The sequence below is a fragment of the Chiroxiphia lanceolata genome, chromosome Z (assembly GCF_009829145.1).
Source record: "Chiroxiphia lanceolata isolate bChiLan1 chromosome Z, bChiLan1.pri, whole genome shotgun sequence".
Classification (NCBI taxonomy): domain Eukaryota; kingdom Metazoa; phylum Chordata; class Aves; order Passeriformes; family Pipridae; genus Chiroxiphia; species Chiroxiphia lanceolata.
The window spans coordinates 74,956,707-74,978,470 of record NC_045671.1 but is presented as its reverse complement, the minus strand read 5'-3'; the positions used below and the strand labels follow the sequence as shown (position 1 = coordinate 74,978,470).

At 43.8% G+C, this 21,764-nt stretch overlaps 1 protein-coding gene across 3 annotated transcripts in view; it reads left to right on the top strand.

Annotated features, from left to right (window-relative positions):
• ZCCHC7 (zinc finger CCHC-type containing 7) overlaps positions 1 to 18,914 on the top strand; it is an 87,257-nt gene extending 68,343 nt beyond the window's left edge. For all 3 annotated transcript variants that reach the window (XM_032676398.1, XM_032676399.1, XM_032676400.1), the window contains exons 9-11: positions 14,219 to 14,314; positions 17,046 to 17,163; positions 17,586 to 18,914. In XM_032676398.1, coding sequence (XP_032532289.1) covers positions 14,219 to 14,314; positions 17,046 to 17,163; positions 17,586 to 18,037 — 666 coding nt within the window. In that variant the 3' untranslated portion in view covers positions 18,038 to 18,914. The remainder of the gene's footprint in view (positions 1 to 14,218; positions 14,315 to 17,045; positions 17,164 to 17,585) is intronic.
• The last annotated feature ends 2,850 nt before the right edge of the window (positions 18,915 to 21,764 follow it).

The window sequence follows — 21,764 nt, the reverse complement described above, 5'->3', positions numbered from 1 at the left end:
CTGTAAAAAAAGTGTGGAGTATCTTAAGTCTGACCAAGTTGTTACTAGGCCAGATTTTGAGGTATCTTGAGATAGAAAAATTTTGCTGTGGATTTTGTAGTAAGCATTCAGGGTTTACATTTAATTTAGTATAAAGCTAAAAAATGTATGTCAGAAAAAGCTCTTGTTAGAGAATTAGTGGTTACAAATATGAGTGTATTATTAAACACATTTTTAAATTCATGGTGCATTTTAAGAGCATTTTAGAATGTGGTCAAATATGGGCACGCAAAGATTAATTGGTATCAAGTCAGACTGTAGCTTCTGATAAATATTTTTTTTATTTTTCAGTGAACTGCAGATTATCTGAAAAAAATCCACATTTCTGACATGTGGGAAATGCTTTGCACACCTCCATTTTTTGCATGGGAAAAGTCCCGTTGGCTCAAAGTTACATTAGCAGTCAGATTAAGCCTGGAATTTAAAAATTTGTGTGGTAAAAGACATGCTCAATATTTACAATAAGTAAATTGAAAGAAACTCCATTATCTGAATTGTTTAAAAGTGTGAGTCCTGGCTTTCATTACTCCCTTTAAATATTCTCTTTTGCACCCAAAGCAGAACAGAAGTAAATAATGTTCTGGCAAGAATCAAAACTTCTGTGTTAGAATAATGCATGTTTTTTATATATTATATATATTTTTATAGGATCATAACAAAAAGCCATGATTTTTTAACTCTGATATCAGCATATTAATATTTCACTTTGAAATTAGCGTACAATTTTCCTAGCTTAGAACAGATATTTCAGGACAAACAGGATAACAGCTTAGGGAAAAATAGGAGAAGTTTAAAATGAAAATGCTGTTGTGCTGTTGCACGCGGAGGCTGCCCGGTCCTTGGGGACCACGGGAAGCTTTTCCTGCACTTCAGCCATGGATACAACCACTAAATTTAAACTGGTTTTCATAAATTGGTGGTGAGCGTCCCTCACGCAGGTCCATCTAGTGCAGATCAACCCGGGCATCAGGTTTTGTGATAAAACACCATTTTTTTTGGCATCACTCACAAATGACCACCACAGTTTGTCCAAATGTTTCACGTTCTATAAAATATTCTTAGTTAATTACTGTGAATACTGGTGAAGAACCATACGGCCTTCCACCTCTCTCTTTTGTGAGGCTTTTGGTTATTTTACTCATTTTCCAGTGCTTTCCTAGGAGATGGACTGCCATCTATTGACTCCTCGGAGCCCCTGCATGGTACTTGGGGAGACTGGAACAATGACTCTATAACAAGCCCATTCTGCTCCTGGGGATGGTGGTGGGGTTTGTTGACGTGTGCTGTGGTGACACATTTGGGCACATTACGAATAATTTGTTGTGTGAGCAGAAATGTCTTATTCCAACCAAAACAGACTCCCAGAACAAGGAATCTTAAAAAGAAATGGCAAAAAGGATTATAACTGGAATATTTTAATTTGCCTTTGATGGGAAAAAAATATTTTCATATGGTATTCAATGAAACTTAAGTCTAAGGTCTCTGTGATAATCAGAGCTTTATAAGTGGGTGAAGTTAGTTTCTTTAAACTTGTTCTTTCAACTATTTTAACTAAAATTATTCTGGAAAAAAAACCCAACAAAGTCAGCAGAACAATCCAATTCCCACTGTGGTTTAAAATAATATTTAATAACCTCTTTAAGATGGTGATTTGAAACTTTTACACATCATTTGCATTGTGACTGCTCTCTGTATTGTGACTGCTCTCTGTATTTCTTCCGTATCAGAGAAGGGAAATTACATTTGTCAAAACATACTTCAAGTTTTTCTTCATGTAGGTATCCATTTGCAGTAAATTGGTTGGTTTTGATACCCACTTATGTTTATCAAAGGGGTTATTGTCAATCAAATAATAGGACAAAGACTTCTTTGGCAGATTCAGGATGAACAGTTTTGATCGTAGCTTACTGCAGTGTTAATAATACGTATGATTTTTTGGAGCATGAGGCATTTGGAGGCCTCGTTGAGCTCTTTGTTCTGGGTTATGGGGAAGTTTAGCTTACAGCTTTGCCTTTCTAAATGCCAGGTGCTCCACAAACCCAGAGAAGCATGACCCATGCTCCACAGGACATGCCATCACATCCCCTCTCCACACTGAAGATACAGGGCTGCTTTTTCACCCTCAGAGCACTTGGCTCTTTCTTGTCATTTCAAATTTCAGTTATAAAAATAGAGACATTTATTATTTATTTTGAGTTCAGGCCAGGTTATAGCCCTCTTACTACAAACAAAAAAGATAAACCCTAAATAACCCTAAAAAAGTCAGTGGAAAAACTTGTGAGAAGGCGGCACTCCACGATTTTCATTTTTTTGGTACAGTTTTGCAGTTTATTCTTAAAAAAATGCATTTGCCCTCCAAGATTGACCTGCTGCCTGTTCACCTCGCTGGGTGCCCAGTGGCAGCTCTGTCCTCGGCAGGTCATGCAGTGGAGGGGCAAAGCTGGGGGTCCAGCACAGGTCCTGTGGGGACAGCCCTTCTCCCCACTGCTGTCGGTGCCACTGTCCTGGTGCCAGTGTCCTGCCGCTCCGGGCTGGCCTGCCACTCCGGCTGACCTTCTAGGGAGCTCCGTGGGGTGGGTCCCGTGGTCACCCTGTGGTCACCCCTGGCGGAGCGACCCCATGAAGCTGCTGCGAGCGGCTGCATTTCCACCCAGCAGGTGACTCAGCAGAGAGAAGAGGGCATTTATTTATTTTCAGTGCATAGTGAACCTGCTTTGCTCTGGGCCTGAAGCTGCACTTGTGCCATGATCCCCTCGGTGCAGCTCAGACTCCCCGGCAGTGCTGGGGGCACCCAGGGGAGGTGCACGGGGCCCCCTCAGCATGTGTTGGTGTCAGATGGAAAAGGATCTCACCACATTTGCATTGTCAGGGCGGCTTGTGCCATACAGGAATGGACATGACCGGTCTGTCTTAGAAGCACGATGTGGATACCCCAGAAATGAACTTTGAAAGTGTTAGAATCTTCCTCGGTAAAAAACAACTGAGTAAAGAAATTCTGTCCCTAAAATAGGCAGAGCAGGGGTTTTATTTTCCTGATGTGTTTCTCAGTGTTGATGTGTATGTTAAAACATGGATCCTGCTGGGCCTAGGTGTTTTCTTTCTGTAGGGATTACTCATTTTTAATAACCCCTTCCTGCCTCAGTGCCTCTCCATCCCCCATGCCCTGCCTTCACCAGTCTCATCTGTGTGAAAGCTCCCAGGCCAAGATGGCCACCAACAGAGTTTTAGAACCATCAGAATTTTTAACTAGCAGAAGCTATCATTTACCACTCTTTTTGACAGTTTGTTAATCTTACTTTTAATCCACTTACATAAAGGAAGGTGAACCAGGAACTGACTGGTTTGGCCCCTGTGTGTAAAGGACATGAAGGGACAATGCATCTTTTGTGTTTAAATTTTGCGCTCAGATTTCTTTGTGTGCATTATTAAAATTCCTTGTGGCCTGCCACTTTTTTCCTGAAATAAAAATATAAGTCATGTCCCAGAAAGTCAATTTTTTTAAGGTATGACTTTCAGAAACGGAAAATTTAAATTACTACAACCCTGACAAAAAAATGTATAAGCTTGAGAGAGAGAGAGAGCACATTTGGTTTTCAGAGGGGTGTGGTTTTTTAGGTGAGGGAAGGGATGGATTTAGCAGTATTTTCGGTAGGAGGTTAATCCCTGGCTTCCCTGGCCGTGACACGGCTGCAGGACTCTGCTGACCATGGCATGACACGAGGCCAGGGACTGTGGGATCAGTGCACTCCTCTGGAATGCTTCTAGCACCTGGCCGATTCCTCTCCAGCTGTTTTAAGGCTATTTCTAGTAACTGGTAAAAACACCACCTCATTTATGAGACAGGCCATGTATTTCTCATATTTCAGAATCCCAGGGTGGCCCCTCACGTGACAACGCTTCAGTATCCATTTAGCAGGATATTTTACAGGGAAGGCAACCCAGAATTCACAGGGATATGGATTTAGGGTAAAGATGACTCTCGTTCTTGTGGGGTTTGGGGAGAGACAAATGCATGGAGCACGACATTGTCCCCACACCTGTTCAGAGGTACTTGGGTTCACGAGGATTTCCTGCCCTCAGAGAAGGTGCTCACCTCATTAGCTGGGGGAGGAGAAGGGGCAGAGCTTGGCCAGCAACAGGCAGATATTTTTATTTTAAACCATCAGTTTGCATTGTCCAAGCTTGGGCCCTTTTGCAAGTGGTTTTTAGTGTCAGAGATGCCCTTGCCATGCTGTCCGCCTTGCACAGCTGTCCTGGAGAAAACCAGCATGTCAGAGGGGGTTGGTATGCTAGGCAGGAGGATTTTACTACACATAATGTTTATTTTCCCCTAATAGTTGTAATTTGCCCTCTGTTACCGTTCTCTTTCGAGTCTCACATATTTTTTGAGAAACCTCAACCCCAAATCTTTTCCTATTGCAAAGAAATCACATTTCATAAAAGGCAGCATATCTTTCTGGTAGCTTTTCTTTTTTCACAGAAAACAAAGAGAGTTTCAGGTCTTGAAACAAATGCTAATTTTATGAATTTAAAGCACATGCTGTAGCTTTTGGTACAAAAGCATGCTAGTTAAGGGTTCTTTCCCAATTTTTACTTGGAAGCTGTGTTTAAAATATCACAAGGAAAAGAAGTACCTTTAGTAACCTTACATAATTATGTAACATGTCCTGCAAGGACCCAAGCAGGCATTTTTAGTGGGATGCAAGACCTTCCAGCAGCACAGGCCTCAACTGCTACTTACCTTCATCGTGTATTAACCATGGTGGGAAGTGTCCTGCTTTCTCTGACCTCTATCTGTCCTGTGCTCTTCCCCACTTCTTCCCCAGAAAACAAAATAAAAAGTGCTTTTAATTTGAGTGTTAAAGACCGATTACATCTTGACCAAAAATTGCATTTCGGTATGTTTCTGGAAGCAGTCTGGGAGTGGGAAGGGAGTGGAATAGAAAGCTGAACCAAGTAATTCCCATTTCCCTGATTTTAGGGTTCCAAATAACATTGTCGGGGTGTTTAGCTGGGAGAGCAGCATCCCTTAGAGAACCCCTACTGCAGTGCGTTCATGTGGTGTCAGGAACCGCATTTGCTGCAAAAGCAATATCTTTTGGGTCTGCCTCTGAAAGGGAAAGGGAGAAGAGCAGGAGATGGAAATCAATATATTTTAACATTTTAAATCTGGTTGTCTGACCCCTGCATGCCTGGGACACTGTTTGTGCAGTATGTGACATTTGGTGACATGTGTCCCTCCAGCCCAGCACACCCTAAAACCAGCAAGGTTTGGGTTATTTTTGTGATTCACCAAAGCTGTTGGATGAGAGGTTAATTAATCAAACAGGATAGTCAGGGAAGCTTTGCTGCTAAAATGTCTCCCCTCCATATACTCAACCACAGTTCTTTTAAGGGAAAGGATTAAGACAATCTTTTCTTTAATGCTTACAAATTTGGCAGAAAAGTTTCACCTCTCTTTCCTTTAGTTTGAAAAGGTGAATCTACACAAGTATTTAAATCATTTTTACTATTTCAAGTATTAACTGTATAAATAAGGAAGATAGAATTTTCAAGCTAAAATGAGGTTTCCAATGCATTTTAAAAATGTGTAAGAAAAAAATTTATGTTTTTCTGTGCCCTCTTTCTGCAGCCAATGCCATGTATGAATACTCAAAGTTCCTATATTCTGAAAATTACTCCTCCAAACTTGCTATGAAGATTACTTTTTAAAGTTTTAGTAGAACTTAGAGCTGGTTTCAAAATTCCATAGGAAACATCATCTGTGATCTAGCAGACATTTTAAGATGTAAAAAAAAATCACACTTGCACATAGGTAACATAAAAAAGGATTTTGGTATATTTTTGTATTGCAAAATGGAAAATATGTAAAATGTTACTAAATCTGTTTGCACTGTGTGGTTTATCCTGCCAGTGATTCGTATGTCAGAGCAGCCCAGAGCTCCTGCCAGTGAGACAGTAACTTCCTCAAGTTATGCTCGATCATGTTAATAATCTACAGCTTAGGATTCCCTAAAAATATTCACTGATTTAATTCCGAGAGGGTCTATCATGTCAATGATATTAATACGTCTTGTTAGGTCCTGTCATGTGTATAGAAAAGTTACTATCCCCGTGACAGAATTATCCTGATTTTGATTTCAAATGTTGAAGAATCGAGCATAAAGGAATTAAAAGGAACCGAGGGCCCACATAAAGTGGTGAGGAACTGAGAGCCGTGAGCAGGTTCTCGCTGAGAAGCCTCAGAGGTGTGGGAGAGGTGCACGGTGTGTGAACGCACACGGTGGCACCCACGGAGGGCCACAGAAGGAGATGTCTCACGGAACTTTTGGCTACTGGGGAGAGAAGTAGGGCCTCTGGTTTTGACTCATTTTTCAATGTCGGATTTGGGTTAAATTAACATTTGATAAACATACCCCAGCAGTTGGTGGAACTCAGAAATGGGTACAGACAGCCCCCCCCTCCATAATGGAATGGACATCAACAGCCACGCCTGTGATGGAATTGGCACAGACACCCCACCTGTGATGGAATGGGCACCCCAATCCATGATTATCCTGACGAGGCCCCTTCCCCTGGTCCCTCCTTGGTGCCTCCATGGTACGGTGTTGGCCAGTGTGGGGTGGTGAGGAAGAGGTACTGGTTTTACATCATAGCAAGTGAGAAATTCATAAGGGAAGGATGGTCACTTGCTGGTTCAGACTTCCCCACAGTCGAGTCCAAAAGCTCATTGTCTTTTTTTTTCCTTTTTTCTTTTTCCTCTCCTCAAATTTGCAGTTTCTGCACCTGTAGTCACTGCTCATCTTATAACCAACAGAAATTAGTTTTGTGTTGTTTCTTGACTGTGCAGTTAATTCTGTTTCTAAAGGATTTTTGTAACTTCCTTTGGCACTTAAAAGAAGGGGTGATGAACGCCCGTGCAGGAGCACAGGCACTGGAGGCTTTCTGTGGAGTATGCGATAACCCTGAAATCTCTCCTCCTTTAAAATTAATTGCACTGGATTTGCATGAGATGCCCAGTTTCTGTCTGCACTGTTGATGGCAGATGAGACCCTGGTTAAATCAATTCTGATTTTCTGATGGTGGCATGAAGAGGGAAAGATGGGAAAAATTATAGCACTGAGATACTCACAAGTTCGCATGGAGAAAACAGTTTTAGTCAACAGCATATTTCTATCATGTGAGAGAGCAGAAATCTGAAATGCTTTGATCCATTTTTAGATGTTATAGACTTCAGGAAGTCTCAAGTCATATTAAAGTGAAAACTTTAAGGAATTGAAAAGAATTTTAAAAAACAGATGTGCAAGAAGAATGTGGAGAAGCTTTTGTTCATCGGTGGTTGTATACAGGCTGTCAGGTGTTTCTGCAAGGACATATTCGGGATGAATGTCACTCATCATAAAACTAGGTACAAATAATTATGGCAGTGGTGAATATAATGATGGTCTTTAATGGAGAATACATATAAATTATAAGGAGATGGATAAACATTAACACGTGCAGTTGGCATCTTGGTAATGTAAGGAAAGTGCTTCTGTGAAATTGTCAGTTGGTAAAGGATGCTGCAGTCTAAAGCTCATCAGTTTAAAGGGAAATATTCAATTATTGTCTATTTAGAACATACCCCAAAACTCACTTCTCACAAACTGAGGCACTGCTCGCCTGGCATCTTGTATCCTCCGGGAGTACTACAATTTTTTTCCATGTTTACTTTAATTTTAGCTGTGATCAGAAATCACTTCAAAGTAAATATTTATTAAGAATATATTTACCAAGAAGTATTTATTAAGAATGCTCCCATAAGAAAGTTATTTCAGATGTTGTACTTCCTCCTTTTGCGTCCGACGGTGAGGGGCGATCAGCAGACAACGTGAAGGTTAAAGAGAGAGAAAGGAAGCTGTAAATCATCCAGAATGACAGTAAAAATTAAAACCTTGGGGTTTGTTGGGCTCCCTGGTGTATTAGCTAATAAATATAACCATGCTTTAGTTCTGTTCATCTTCCGATTTTACAGGCTTTGCAAATGTTTGTGTTCAGATTAATGTATAAATATATGTGTAAGTATGCATACGCTTAGCGTGCGTGTGTGTGCACAGTGCTGTGCCCAGGCACTTATAGACATAAATATATATATATATATATATATATATATATATATATATATATATATATATGTTTGGCTGGTCCCCTAATAAACATTCAAATAAAATATACGTGTCCCAGTGCACGAGTCTCCTCCTCCTTCTCCTCCTCCTCTTCCTCCTCCTCCTTCTCCAAGGCCTCTCCCCACCTCCCCCACCCCACTTCAAAGCTTGTGGTCCTTTCTCCATCCGTGTACTAAAAGGTTTCTTTGTGAGCCAGGCCATTTGTCCGTCATTGTTTGGGGCCCAAACGGTGGTAAAATACCCTGTCACCGATCCGGAGCGCGGTGAATGGCAGCTTCTCTCCGGACAATTGGCGGCGGTGCCGAGAAATATTCCTGAGAGGATTATTTAACCTTTCAATTTAGGGGGCACAAAGCCCGGCTGATTAATGAACTTTCTGATGGGCGCCGATAAGCGGATCTGTTTCTTTATTTCCTCCAAAAGTGATTCCTTCTCCTGTCCCATATTACTATAATCTTAAACATAAAATGTGGCAAATAGATTAAAAAACAGCACTAAAGAGTTTATCTGGCTAGCAAACTGAAGGAGCTAAATTAAAATTGGTAATGAAAGCAGTGGCTGAGCCCTGTATATGGTTTTTAAATGCGCTGTATATTTTGAAGAGACTTATTCTCCAGCCTGCTTGGTAATGACTGCTTTGGGTGCGCGGTCCGGGTCCGGCTTCTGTTATCCCCCCAAAAAAATGAGTTGTGTTATCTGGATGACTGCAGACACATATGCATCCCCCTTTCTCACTGCATGGGCAGACAAGGTCGATAGCATTACAAGGTATTTGTGGCAGTGCTTGTTTCAGTTTTCAGAGCTGCCAGTTTTCAGCCAGATTTGAATTACAAAAGAAGAAGCTGGCATGAAAATTGAAAGGGTTTATCGGCTAGTCTGAAGCCTCATAGCACATTGCTTATTTATGCAGTCCATTTGCACCAGGAAATGTAAAAAGGAAATACATTTTAAAAATAAGGTCATAAAAACCCAGATATGTTTAAGATGGCAAATAAAATATAGATACCTATAATATCTTTCCAGGAAACGATTTCACTTAATGTTGCACATTACTTCGGAGGAGCATTTATGTTACTGTCATAAATTTGTGCGTTTGTGTCACCATACAGATATTCCCCAGGGATTAGGAAGGAAGTGTTTGCTAACTTACTTTAAAATTAAAATAGAGAGGGAGATAGGTTTGTACTTTGAGAGCCACATCAGGCATAGTTGGAGTTTAATGCGCAGTCCTATTTAAATAACGTTTTGCATTTCCTGTAAAATTAGCTGTGGACGGCTGGAGAGATGCCACCACCTTTGGAGGAAATTGGGATGCCTTTTAGATCGTGAAGATTTTGAGGCGTTCAGGGGTTGTATTGTTGTTATCCTCACTATCTCGCATACATTCATTCTCTCTACAAACCTGAGGATTTTTTGTCCATTTCTCAGAAAATGATTTTTGAATTAATATTTTAGGGTTTTTCAAAAGATTGCATTCATTTATTTTAAATATATAATATTGTACTTTTTGTCTCTTCATTTAACATTTTCACATGGTCAATTGTAGATGGTATTTGCATGTGTTTAAAATGCATTGTAGAAATGTCTTATTTCTGTAAAAAAACACCACTTCACAGTGCTTGTATTGCAGACCGGGCAAGTTAAATTCCTTCTTCAGTGAAAGGGTTCTCCAGACCATACAATCAAAAAATAAAATTTTTACCATCGATTGGTAATTTAATGTGTATCATGACCTTAAAAAAAATTTTTTTTAAATCCTTAAGGTTGAGTGAGATCACCTTTTTTTTTTTTTTTTGGTTATTTAGCTGTTTTTTGGTGACACCCAAAAGGGTAGAAAGAATGTCACAAGCACATTCAGGAAACTAAAAGTGTAATTTGTGGGAAGATGCTCAGGTGTGACCTCCACAACTCCGGTGGGAAGAGCAAGGGCTTTTAGATGGCTGAAAAAAGTGAAGAAATAAAATTTCATGAAGAAATTATTTTATTTGTAATTGTTTGGAGTTTAGTGTGATTAAAAGTCAAAATACTAAATTTGTACATTTCTTGTTTATTAGCATGCACCAAGCTCAATGTGTTTCTGTTATGAATTTTCATAAGGATTTTTACTACGTAGCATGTGTGACTTAATGATGCAATCACCTGATATACTGGGAAGACTCCAAAGGAGACGTTCCGGTCTGTTGTGTACATAATACTTGTTTCAAAAATCTGCCTAATTAAGGAATTACCCAATGGAATGCAAGTCTACTGGGTGCATGACACTGTTAAAGAAAATAACAACAACAAAAACCCTGGGTATAATTACAGTGTTACATGATACCTTATATTGGCAATTTTGAATATAAGGGAACGATGCTAACCTGCCATTGTTTCAGCTGGCATGCAAGTAGATTATGATAATTTGTAAGGGAAAATAAATGTCTATTTTTCCATGATAGAGCTGCTCCGACTGTTTCTCTGCCCAACTCCAGCCCACAGCCCTCAGCATGTAATGATTCACTCAATGATCATCTTTCAGTGGCTCAAGGAAGTGGTGAAACATTGCCGGTAATGAGTTTTACTCCCGGAATTACACCACATTGTCTCATTGAGTTGAAAACAGCAGCCTCGGTAGTTTGCAAAGCTTGTGCCTCACTGTGGTGAACACGGTGGAAGGAGAGAAGTTTTTCCCTTGCATTCTGAGAGTTGTCCAAACTGTGATGTTGGATGTGGCTAGCAAAATGCACCTGGGTGCAGGCCTTCATTAGGGAGGGTGACACTGGTGGGTGCTGATGAATAGACAGAGGGATGACCTTGGTTCCACCCAAGTACAAGTCTCTGGTCAGCACAGGCAACTACTCTGAGTTAGATTTATTTGTTAGAATGGTTTTGCTGGCGCACACACAGGGTGGAAAGCTTTCCCTGTGGCAGTTTTTAGGTCCGGTGCCTCTCTGTGAGGTGTGAGAGGTCACCCTGAGCAGGTTGAGTTCCACCACACATCACACTGCCCATGTCCACCAGCGCAGCCTGCAGAGATGTATGTTCGCCCAACACATGCACTTGGGGTTGCACAAAGGAGTCTGGCCCCTGGTTCTCCCCTCCACCGAGGTCCATAACGGGAGAGCAGGGAAACATGCAGAAATAAAGGTCAGATGATTTTCCTTAATTACTGAGATTTAGCCAGATTGTGGATCCTAAGTAGTAATGAGCTTCGTAAAAAGGAGCCCTGGTCGGATCAAAGTCCTTGCAGACAAGGGGAGCTCAAGGTCACCGAGGGAGCTGCCCAGCAGAGCCATTTGCATAAAAAATTACTGTCAGAAATAGGCCAGAGAGGCAGCCCTGGCATTTTGATCTCTTGGCCTTTGTCATGGAGATTCCTGGTTGAGAAGGGAGGAAGGCCAGTGTCCCAGATAATGATTAACTGTTTTAATGGCATTCATTCATTCATTCTGCACTAACTACTCATGCAGAAAAAAGGGTTATGTAAAATGACATTAGAAGAAAAATCATTTGTAATCGTTGCATCAGGCTGCACTTTGAGGAGACATTAGGACTAAATCCATGGCGTGGTAGGCTTATGCTTTATCTTCTGATATTTACTGAGTTTACTGGTGCATGAAAAGCTTTCAGCAAGAATAGCAGATGGGATGGACCTTTCATAGGTAATGCTATCTACCAGGTTATTACTTCTATATATTGATAGTGAAGTAATCTCCAAGATATCACCCTACAAATATAGATTATTTAAATGTTTGTAACAAAAAAAAAAATCTAAAACATAAAGAAGCTACGTCAATGAATAGTTTGTTTTGTATCTATGTGGCTGAAGCCTCAGATGCTTTTTTAATCCTTAAATAATAAGAAAACAGAGGGTTTATAACATGCAGGTTTTCTTTTTGTTTGGCTTTGGAGAGGAGTATAGTTATGTAGAGTTGTAATCTGACTTGCAAGTGTTTCTTCCTTGAATGTGATTTTTTTCTGTTAACTCAATAAAAGTAAACAGGGCAAGGGAGCTGCCCTGGGAGAGAGGTCAGGTCCTGGGGTACATGTGAGCCCAAAGGACTCCCCTGGTGGAGGGAGGCCCCTGTGTCTGCTGGTGCCCAGTTTTTGGTGTGGGGGTCCATGATGGGACAAGGCCACTCCATGGGCACTCCTCGACGAGCTTACCTTTTCTGTAAAAAGTCACTGCATTGAGCACTGGTTGAACATTTCACTAGTTTCAATTTAAGAACACCAGTGATGGCCAAAACTGCAATTATTTTCATTGGAGGATGTTGCTCCACAGGCAAAGGCGTCAGACTCTTCAGTTTCAGCAGGTGACATCTTGGAATATAAAGGATTGTGTCTCTGGAATAATGGCTGGTTTTTGTAACTGCATGGTATTGTCACACTGCACTTTGCAAAGCCTAAATAGTGTGATCATGTCGTTTTCAAACTGTCATTTTAAGGCCCAGTTGGCAGAAAGCAGAGTAGTGCTGTGGTGGTCCTGATCTGATGATGTGACAGCTGTGTTGTGCTCATATTCCTAGGGCAGAGTTCCCTGGCAGGCAGGGACGTGCAGAAGGAACCCTCTGGGGCTCTGTGGCAACATCCTCATGTGGTGTCCAACAGGCATCAGCCTTTAAATCAGATTTAGTATTGGGTAAGAGTCTACACGTGTGGAAGGCAGAAGAAGGCATCACTTGCAGGGTTTATTGCTGCCCTTCAGGAGCCCTGTCCAAGGCAGAGATGATTTCTGGGAATGCTCCTCATGCTGAAAACTAACCAGAATAACGATGATTGGTCCAGTAAACAAAACCCACAGATGTTTCCCCAAGGGGCCTACACAAATGTTTGCATTTTGGTTTGTTGATTGTGGGTTTTTTTCCTTGCCTGTTCTATGTATTAATGGTAAAGGAATACCTGAAATACCAAGCCAGCTTAGTGAGTCACACACTGCTGTTAGCTGGAGAAGTCTCACTGTGAGACATGGATGAGAAATACAGAAATTGCTTTATAAGTGGTGGTTTTTCCCTTTCCCTGTTTTCCCACCTTTTGTCACAAATCACTGTTGGATGTGTCACTCTTCTTAATCCTTTTTTCAAGCCCCTCCTAGTACGTGGATGTGAGCTGAGGAACATGACTCTGAAACACGCATTTAAACCCAGGGCTGGGGAGGTCACAATAAGGTGACCTTGCAGGTGTGATCAGATTCATAAAGAATGGCATTGGAAGGTTTCTCTTGTTCCTGCCTATTTTACAAACACTGCTGTCATTCTTCTGGAGGTTCTGCAGGAGAACATGATGGCTCCCACAACAGAAGAGTGTGGCAATACAGATTTAAAATAAAAAGCCATTCATGTAATGGTTTTACTAAGCCTTACCAAGAACTACTAATTTCTTTGAAATCTGGACCACTCTTCCATGCTCCTTTAGCCCCAGAGAGAAGGAAATGGACAGAATGCAGAATGCACTCTTCAACCCTGATGCTTTTGGGCCAGAATTCCTGCATCCCTTGTTGATTCAGGTGCCTGCCTGTGCCAGTGGACCGTGGCATCACGTCTGTGCTGTGGGGTGTGAGACCTGTTCCACATTCTCACTGTTGGATGTGGCATCATGGCTGTGCCAAAGGGCCCAGGATCACTCCCCCATTCTCTCCATGGGCTGTGGCATCATGTCTCTCCAACTGTATCTGACCATCCCAGGGGATGGTGGGGCATCTGTGAGAGCGGGAGAGGACAGAGGGACAAGGAGGACGGGAAGAGATAAATCAGCACCTTATTTTCTTGCATTCAGAGCTGAAATAACATGACCAGGTGGAAAAGGTGCCGGGGATGCTTCTTTGCACCTCATTTGTGATGCTCAGGCTGTGCCTCACTCTGCAAAATTACAGTTAACAGGAGCCGCTTGCTGCTTCTTCAACTTAATATTCTAACAGCAAGCAGGAATGTATTGATCTAAGCATAATAAAATTATATTTATGTAATTTTAATTTATTTTTAGTTCATCATTCAGAATACTGCCATGCCTAATTCTTACCCATTTCCATCTTCCAGACAAAGCCAGGGCCCATCAAAACAGCCAGTGCCCACTCCGAGCGCTCTGTGTCCGTGTACTGCTACAACTGCTCCCGCAAAGGACACTTTGGATACGTAAGTCTTGGCAGTCTCTATCTTGGAATACACTCCCGGGCTGGAAATCCATCTCTGCTACACTGTGTGGTTTGAGGAAAGAGCTGAAAGAGCTGAGCTGGTGCCACACGAGAGATGTGTGGTCACAGCACTGCTGCAGTCGGTGGAGGCTGATGTTTGAAGTGATCTCGCCCATCTAATTTAAAGATAGGAGGGAAAGCAAAAGTTACTATCTGTCCTTGGCAGGTTTATTGATTTGAGACTGCCTGGGAGAGAGAAAGCATTGGAAAAAGGGCAGTTGCTGTATACAGCTTTTTTTTAGCTTTCTTTTTTTTCCTTTCTTTTTTCCCATTAGTGCCTCACTGCCACATTCAGCATCACATCAGTTTTTTCACCCAACCATTCAATCAGCCCACCCATTTGAATGCTGTTTTGGGTATGTTCCAGTTCTGCCAGCTTGTTATGATCCTCATTTGTCTTTTCTTAGTTTAATTCAACATTAAGTTTGGCGTCACCCTTCTGTAAGGTGTAGCCTGGTGAGGGAGACGTCATGAGCCTTAAGTGGCTTCAGTAAAAATGGGAGGTGTGCTGCATCTTCCAGGCTGTTTTGATGATATTTATCACCTTTTTCAGTGCCTGTTGTGAGAAGTTCAGCTCTGTACCTGCAAATACCAACACAAAGCAAATATTTGAGGTTTTTCTTTCATGGAATAAGGGCAGGAGCCACAACTATTCCAGAAAACGAATGCTATTCAGGCACTGAATGGGTTTAGTTTATTGTTTTCTATGGCTTAAAACCAGCAAATTGCAAGCAAATTCCTCCCTTCCCTTCCACCTGCTCTTGTGTGTCAGCCCCTACAACTACCCAATATGTTTTGTTAAAAGCTTGGGCCTTTAGGTTACTTTAATTTTACTAAACTGTCAAAAAGTTACACCGGAAGAAGACAGCCATACATGGATACAAGTAAGGCTGCTGTAAAATTAATTAGTAATTATTAGGGATGCTGTAAATTAATTATTTAATTTTTAAGGCTGCTGTAAAAATAATTAGAAATTATATGGGAGGAGCTGGTGGTAATTACTTGCATACAAAGTGTTAGAAACCGTATAAAATCAGCAAGGAAATGAAGTGACTCGAGGACATTTTATGGCTCTCAAAGTTCAGGAAGACAAAGTATTTTTGCTAGTGTACAAAGAGCAGAAACAGCCTGAGCAATGACTGAGTGAAAGGGGATGAGCCAATAGCAACACAAGAGGACAGAGATACCAGATCTTTCCATGTACACACCATTCCCAGAAACAGAGGCAAAAAACCTGCAAAAAAAGGGATTCTTCATTAAATTTCAGCCAAGCGCATGCCAAATAGAAGCTGTGAAATACAAAATACATCCAGATTGCATCTCTGGTGCACTGTGCCTCTGGAAGGGAGAGGGAAGTGGGCAGGAGGACACACAGCGACAGGGACTGCCCGAGTGGCACTGAGGGGTAGCAATGGCACATGCAGGAGAGTTGCTGGCCCTGTGGTGCAGACACCAGGTGGGCAAAAGCTCCTGACAGCTCCTGGGGATTGTGAGGCACGGAGCTCACTAGCATGGCTTCACACGGGAAGAGAGTGGAGTTAGGCTGGATATTAGGAAGAAATTCTTGGCTGTGAGGATGGTGAGGCCCTGGCACAGGTTGCCCTGAGAGTCTGTGGCTGTCCCATCCCTGGAAGTGTTTAAGGCCAGGTTGAATGGGGCTTGGAGCAACTTGATTTAGTGGAAAGTGTCCCTGCCCGTGGCAAGGGGTAGAACTGGATGAGCTTTGGTCCCTTCCAACCCAAACATTTCTGGGATTCTGTGTTTCTATGATCTATGCAGTATCCAAGAAGAGAAAGGTGGTGAAGCAAAGCACAGCAGGTAGCAAGCAGTTTGCAAGGATAATAAAGCACCTTGTTACATGGTACCTGGAAAAAAGGTAGAACTGTGGGAAGCATCCCTGGCTTACAAGACATGGCTAAAACTGTGTGTACACCGGTGAAAAAATTCACATTCCTGATCCAAGTGTTTGGGGAATAGGCTGACACGCACATGGTGTCGGAGTCAGCCCCTTTCTTACCTCAGCTGACTGTTCAGGGCTCTCTTCCTTTTCCTCTTCCTCTTCCCTGCACTCCCCTGCACACCATCCTGAAGCGGGATTTGCTTTTGGTTTGTCTCTGTGAGAACATGGCACATGGTTGGAGTACCCACCCTGGCTGCTGTCAGGCTGAGGGGAGATGCTGCCTTGGCATTGCTTCTCACCCCCTTTTGACCTGCCACCCCTCTGCAGATGGCTTCACCCCAAATGAGCCAGGTGCCAGGGCTGCTCTGCCATGGCACTGTTTGTCTCCAAGGGAGCCAGGTGTGTGGGAGCAGTGGGAAGCAGAAGAGCTGGTGTCAGGGTCCTGCCTGGCAGTGGGACAGCCCAGTTCTTGTGTCCAACAGCACTGTCAGCAACTCACCTGGTGTTTACCTGTCCTCACCTGCTCCTTCTTGTCTGCTCTGGGGGTGCTACAGACGTGTGGTAACTGCAGAAAGACAGAGGACTCCTGCTGTGTGCTTACACAGTTCCAGCGTTTGGCTGTGCACAGGAGGGATTACGGGTTGGTAATGAAACTGTCAGTGCTGGCCACACCCCCTGCAGGTACAGACCAGCCCCTGCAGGACCCGGCCCATTTCTCTTCCAGGAAAATTGCCACTTAGCCGACTCTGGTGACCTGAAATGTGTTTTGCAGGAGTGCTCGGAGAAGCGGATGCAGGGGAGCACGTTCCCCACTTCTCCCTTCATCTACTACTATGATGATGAATGCGATATCAAGAGGAGAGCAAATAGGTTAAAAAGAAAGGTGGCAGGTACGGTGTAGTTTGGGAGATCCCTCCCACCTTTCAGTTCTCCGTTTGCTGCTTTTTAGAAACATTGTGGAATTATTTTCAAGCATCAGGTAAAGGTGCATGGATTTGAAGAGGTATTCTGGTAGTAGTAAAAGATTTGTGACTTTATTCATCCATATCTATCATGGAAATTGATTATGTCAAAGTCACTTGGTGGGTATTGTCAAGTTTTAATTCTGAGAAATCCACAGACATTAAAAATGCCATAAAATAACAGGAAGGGAATTAAATTGTAATTTGTTAAGATTATAGCCTGGTGACATGAAAATATCTGTCAGAGATAATTTTTTGTCCAATTCATACATACTTAAGGAGAGCTGTGATGGCTTGAGCACCAGGTTTTGGGGTTTTTAGGTTTGGAACTAATAGGCTCTGTTTTCCAGACCTGCAGGAAGCTGGCCTTCTACCGGAACAGCCCGAAACACCATGGCAGGAAGAACGGCTCGAGGGGCACAGCCACAAGAAAAAGAGCAAACCTTGGAAAGGACAACACGGGAAACTGAACAGGGATGGCGAGCAGTACAAGAAGATGAAGGTGTCTCAGGCAGGGAAATCCCGAGAGAAGAAGAACAGGAGGGGTGTTGAAATCCGCTGTGACCCAGAGGGAGACTTCCCTCGGGGGTGCAAGCAGCAGGTGTGCAAGGGCGGCAGGGTTCGGCACAAGTCCATTTTTCAGGCGTTCTCAGGCAGAAAGGCTGGGTGTGTGCAGGAGTCTCTGGAAGGTGTCAAAAGGAAGAAGAAATGGAAAAAGCAGAAAGATGCTAGTCCTGACAGCAAGGACAATCTATTCCTCATAAAACAGAAGAGGAAGAAGTCCAAACAGAAATCCTGGTAACAGGGGGATGGGCAGGTAGCACTGGTATTTGCTCGCTCTGGCTCTGCCTTCTGTTTATTTCTATCTCTCTCTTAGCACATGAATTTGAGCCCGTCCTTGAGCCAGCGTGCCAGACACACACTCAGACCACTCTGTCTCTGAGAACTGTTGCTGTGGCCAGTGGGTCCCAGTGCTCCCACCTGGGGTGGTTCCAGAATAGGCTGTATGTTTCTTTTCTTTGCTTGGGGATTGTGGGGGGCATGCTGGATTTGGCAGGGCCTGTTTCTTCACTGGTGAGATGTGGTTCTGCTGTCAGAGCAGGATCTGCTGCCAGCGAACATGGCGCCTTCAGAGCCGGCGCCAGGGAGACTTGCATGAGGAGGGGTCAAGATGGAGAGCAGGAACGTGGGGGGTAAAGCACATCCTCCAAGCCATCATTCCTCTCCAGAGCGCAGAGGGGGACTTGGCACTTTCCCTCCTTCCTGGAAGGGGCAGCCAAGTCGCTGCTTTGCACTCTGGGATGCAGCAGTTTCCTGCCTCACGCTCCCGCGTGGCACCACAAATCCACTGCCCTCGGTGCTCGGCTCTCGGGGCTCCCCCGAGCCCCATCCCTGCCCCTGCCAGCTGGGCAGAGTGAGCAGCTGGGCATGGAACAGAGTTTACATCTCACACTAAATCTGTCCTTGTTCCCCTTGATGTGGAAACTGTTTCTGGAGAAAAGAGAACAGAGTATGAAGAACATACTTGATTCCAGTCATACTGTGCTAAAATTTAATAATTTTTTTCAAATACAATTATTTTTGTACACTGGAATTCAACGTGTTAAGGTTTGTAAGAATGAAATGCTTCATCAAAGGACTAAGCCAAATAAAACTTTACATGAGGAATATGAAAAAAAGTGGATTTGTTCCTCATTTCCCTGCATTCCAATGCTGCTCTGTGACCTGCTCTCTACTGTAGCCGCTCCTTTTCTGAGCAGCTGATGATAACTAACAGCACAGTGTCATTGAGGTGCAAGTCCTCTCCTCATGCTGCAGTTTTGTTTTAAAATTAGAAACTATTTGTACCCTTCAAGGGTACCTGGAAAGGGAAATGGCACCTAAGTTAAAATTCAGGACTGTCATTCTACCAGTGTTATCCCATACTGGTACTCCCCAAATTCATCAGGTTTTTGTTTGGCAAAGTCTCCAGTGAGAACACAGGCATTCTGGTGATCCTGTCACCCCATCTCAGAGGTGTTTGGGGCAGAGCTACACCTGCAGAATACTTGGGAACATAATGCCCAGCTTTGCTTCAGTGTGTACTTGGCAACAAAAATTGATTTTTGCTTAACTTCATTGATTGCTTGATTGAAAACTTCGTGATGATACCATTAAAAAAAAATCAGTTTTAACCTTAATGAAAAAAATTTAATTTCATCCCCGAAAATGCTTGCCCTTGGCATGGAAATTACTCTTTTCCTGGGCACTGTGTTTTGTGTCCGTTTTTGGGTTTCAATACTGGGTTCTATTTGAGTAAAAGTTCCATTGGCCTTTAGACAAACCAGCACAAACCTGGCATTCAGGGAGAAGGGTCGTTTTAGGTGGGGTATCAAGATGAACTCCAGCTTTTCTGATGGGTCAGTTTGATCACCTGTCCAACTAAGTTGTCTTGAATGGAGTGAATTTCCTGCACATAAGAGGTGCCTTTATGTCACTGTGTGCAGTCCCAGAGGGTGGTCAGGTGTGGAGCAAGTCAGAGTTCTTCCTAATTCCTCCCCTGGTGAGTAGGTGCCTCAGCAGCGTGGCAGGAGTCAGATCAGCCAGGAGTCCTAAGCTCTTTCTCTGATGTTCAGTGGCTTCAGCCAAGAAGATTTCACCTTAAGCAACTGATACATTTTTCAAACCCCACTGTGTGCTGGTGGGCAGAACCTGCCTTGCCTTGGAAAGGTAGTGACAGGGAATTTAGGCCAGGTGACCTACACAGGTACTTGGGTGAGACCCACTGAAGCCTGGCCGCAGATTGTGTCTCCTGCCTGTCACTGGCAGCACCTGCTGCCAGCACCAGATGATGTGTTTGTGGTAAAACTGCCTCTGGATGTCCCTGTGAGTCCTGCAGGTTCCCAGCCCTGCAGAACCTTTGCTGTGATAGATGTATGCTGCTTGCGGTTGCAGGACAGTGAGTAAAAGACAGAGAAAGCAGGTTTTTTTGAGACATGGGAAGGGAAAAAGGTGATGCAGTGACACTTGGAAGCAGATGGGAGCTGGGTGAGGGAACATCCTTCAGCCCCCTTCAGCACAGGCCGGGATTTGTTGCCGCTTTGGGAAAAGAAACGAGATCCTGCAGCTGGACATCCAACCTGGGGCATGACCCACAGGTGTATTTGGGTCCTAGCAGGTAACAACATCAGCCCTGGCACTGACTGGTGTCGGGCTTTGCAGGAATCTGCAGTGGAGCACCCACCAGAGCATTTGGGGGAGAACCAGGGAGTCTGGATAATGCTGCTAGCTGGAAAAGAGGGACACAAAGGAGTCTGGTTTGTTCTACAGGCAAGCACATGGGTAAATCAGGTGTGACAGAAACTGGCGCCCAGGGCTCTGTCTGGCACTGCTTGGGACAAAGCAGGTTGTGTCCAGTGCCAGCTGTCACTGGTAACCAGTGCCACCCAGCACTCCCAGTAAGGCTTCTGTCAGGCAGCTGATGGATCTTACAGAGCTCAGTGCAAGAATAATGCAGCAGGAGATATGTTTGCATTCAGTGAGGAATAGAGGATGAGAAAAATGGCAAAAAGGGGTGATGGATTTTCCAGCAGCACAAATATCACCACGTCAGGTGCTGTGAAAGGGCAGCTCTGCATTACAATCCTATGCTGGGACCGGAATGGTCGGCTGAGCTTCCATCAAGCTCTGCTTTATCCTATTGAATCACAATGTACTTCAGCCTGTCACTCCTCCCGCCTGCTTCCCCCCTGCTTTAAAGAACTGTCAGCCCTTACTCCAGAGATGCCTGGGACTGGAAAACATGCTCATCCCAGGAGAGGACGGTGTCTCGAGGTCACAGTTGATGTGCACTGGTGAAGCAGCATGAGGAAACCTACATTGCGTGAATAAATAAAGGGCCACAGCTCAGCCCTGGTGCTGCAGAGGAGACAAGATGGATGGATCAGAAGGTCAGAGTCTTGTTGGGTAATGGGGGCAGGTGTCCCAGGAGTGAAGAGGGGAAAAGGGAGTATTGGGTCCATCATTTGTTGCAGCCACTACACAGTGAGGTTGAGGAAGAAAGGAGCACTGTGATTCGAGGTGTCTATGTCTGTGGCACACCTGTGGGAGGAATTGGATGTGTCTTTGTGACATAGCACAGGGCTGGCTCCTCCTAAAAGCTTTCCTTTCCCTGAAGTCTACCAGAAATGTCAGTCTCTCTGTCCAACTGTTGTAGAATCTGCTGGGAATGTCACTTAACTGTGTGCGTCCGTGGCCATGCCATACCCAGCCCTGGTGGTGCACGGTGACCACACAGACAGACCCCTCTGCCTCGGGTTGGGCTCACTCTCACCAACAGACCTTGTTCCACCCCACGTGTCACTGAGCAGCTCTTCAAGGACACTGAGCAAACCTGAGGTTCAGTTCATCTGAACAGGTGGACACTGCCACCTGAGCACCCAGGGCTCTCATGCTGCACCTTCTGGATAGGAACATGGGTGACAGTGACAGAGCAGGGTCAGCGACAACCATCAATGGCACTGCATGGCACAGCAGCCAGTAATTGCACT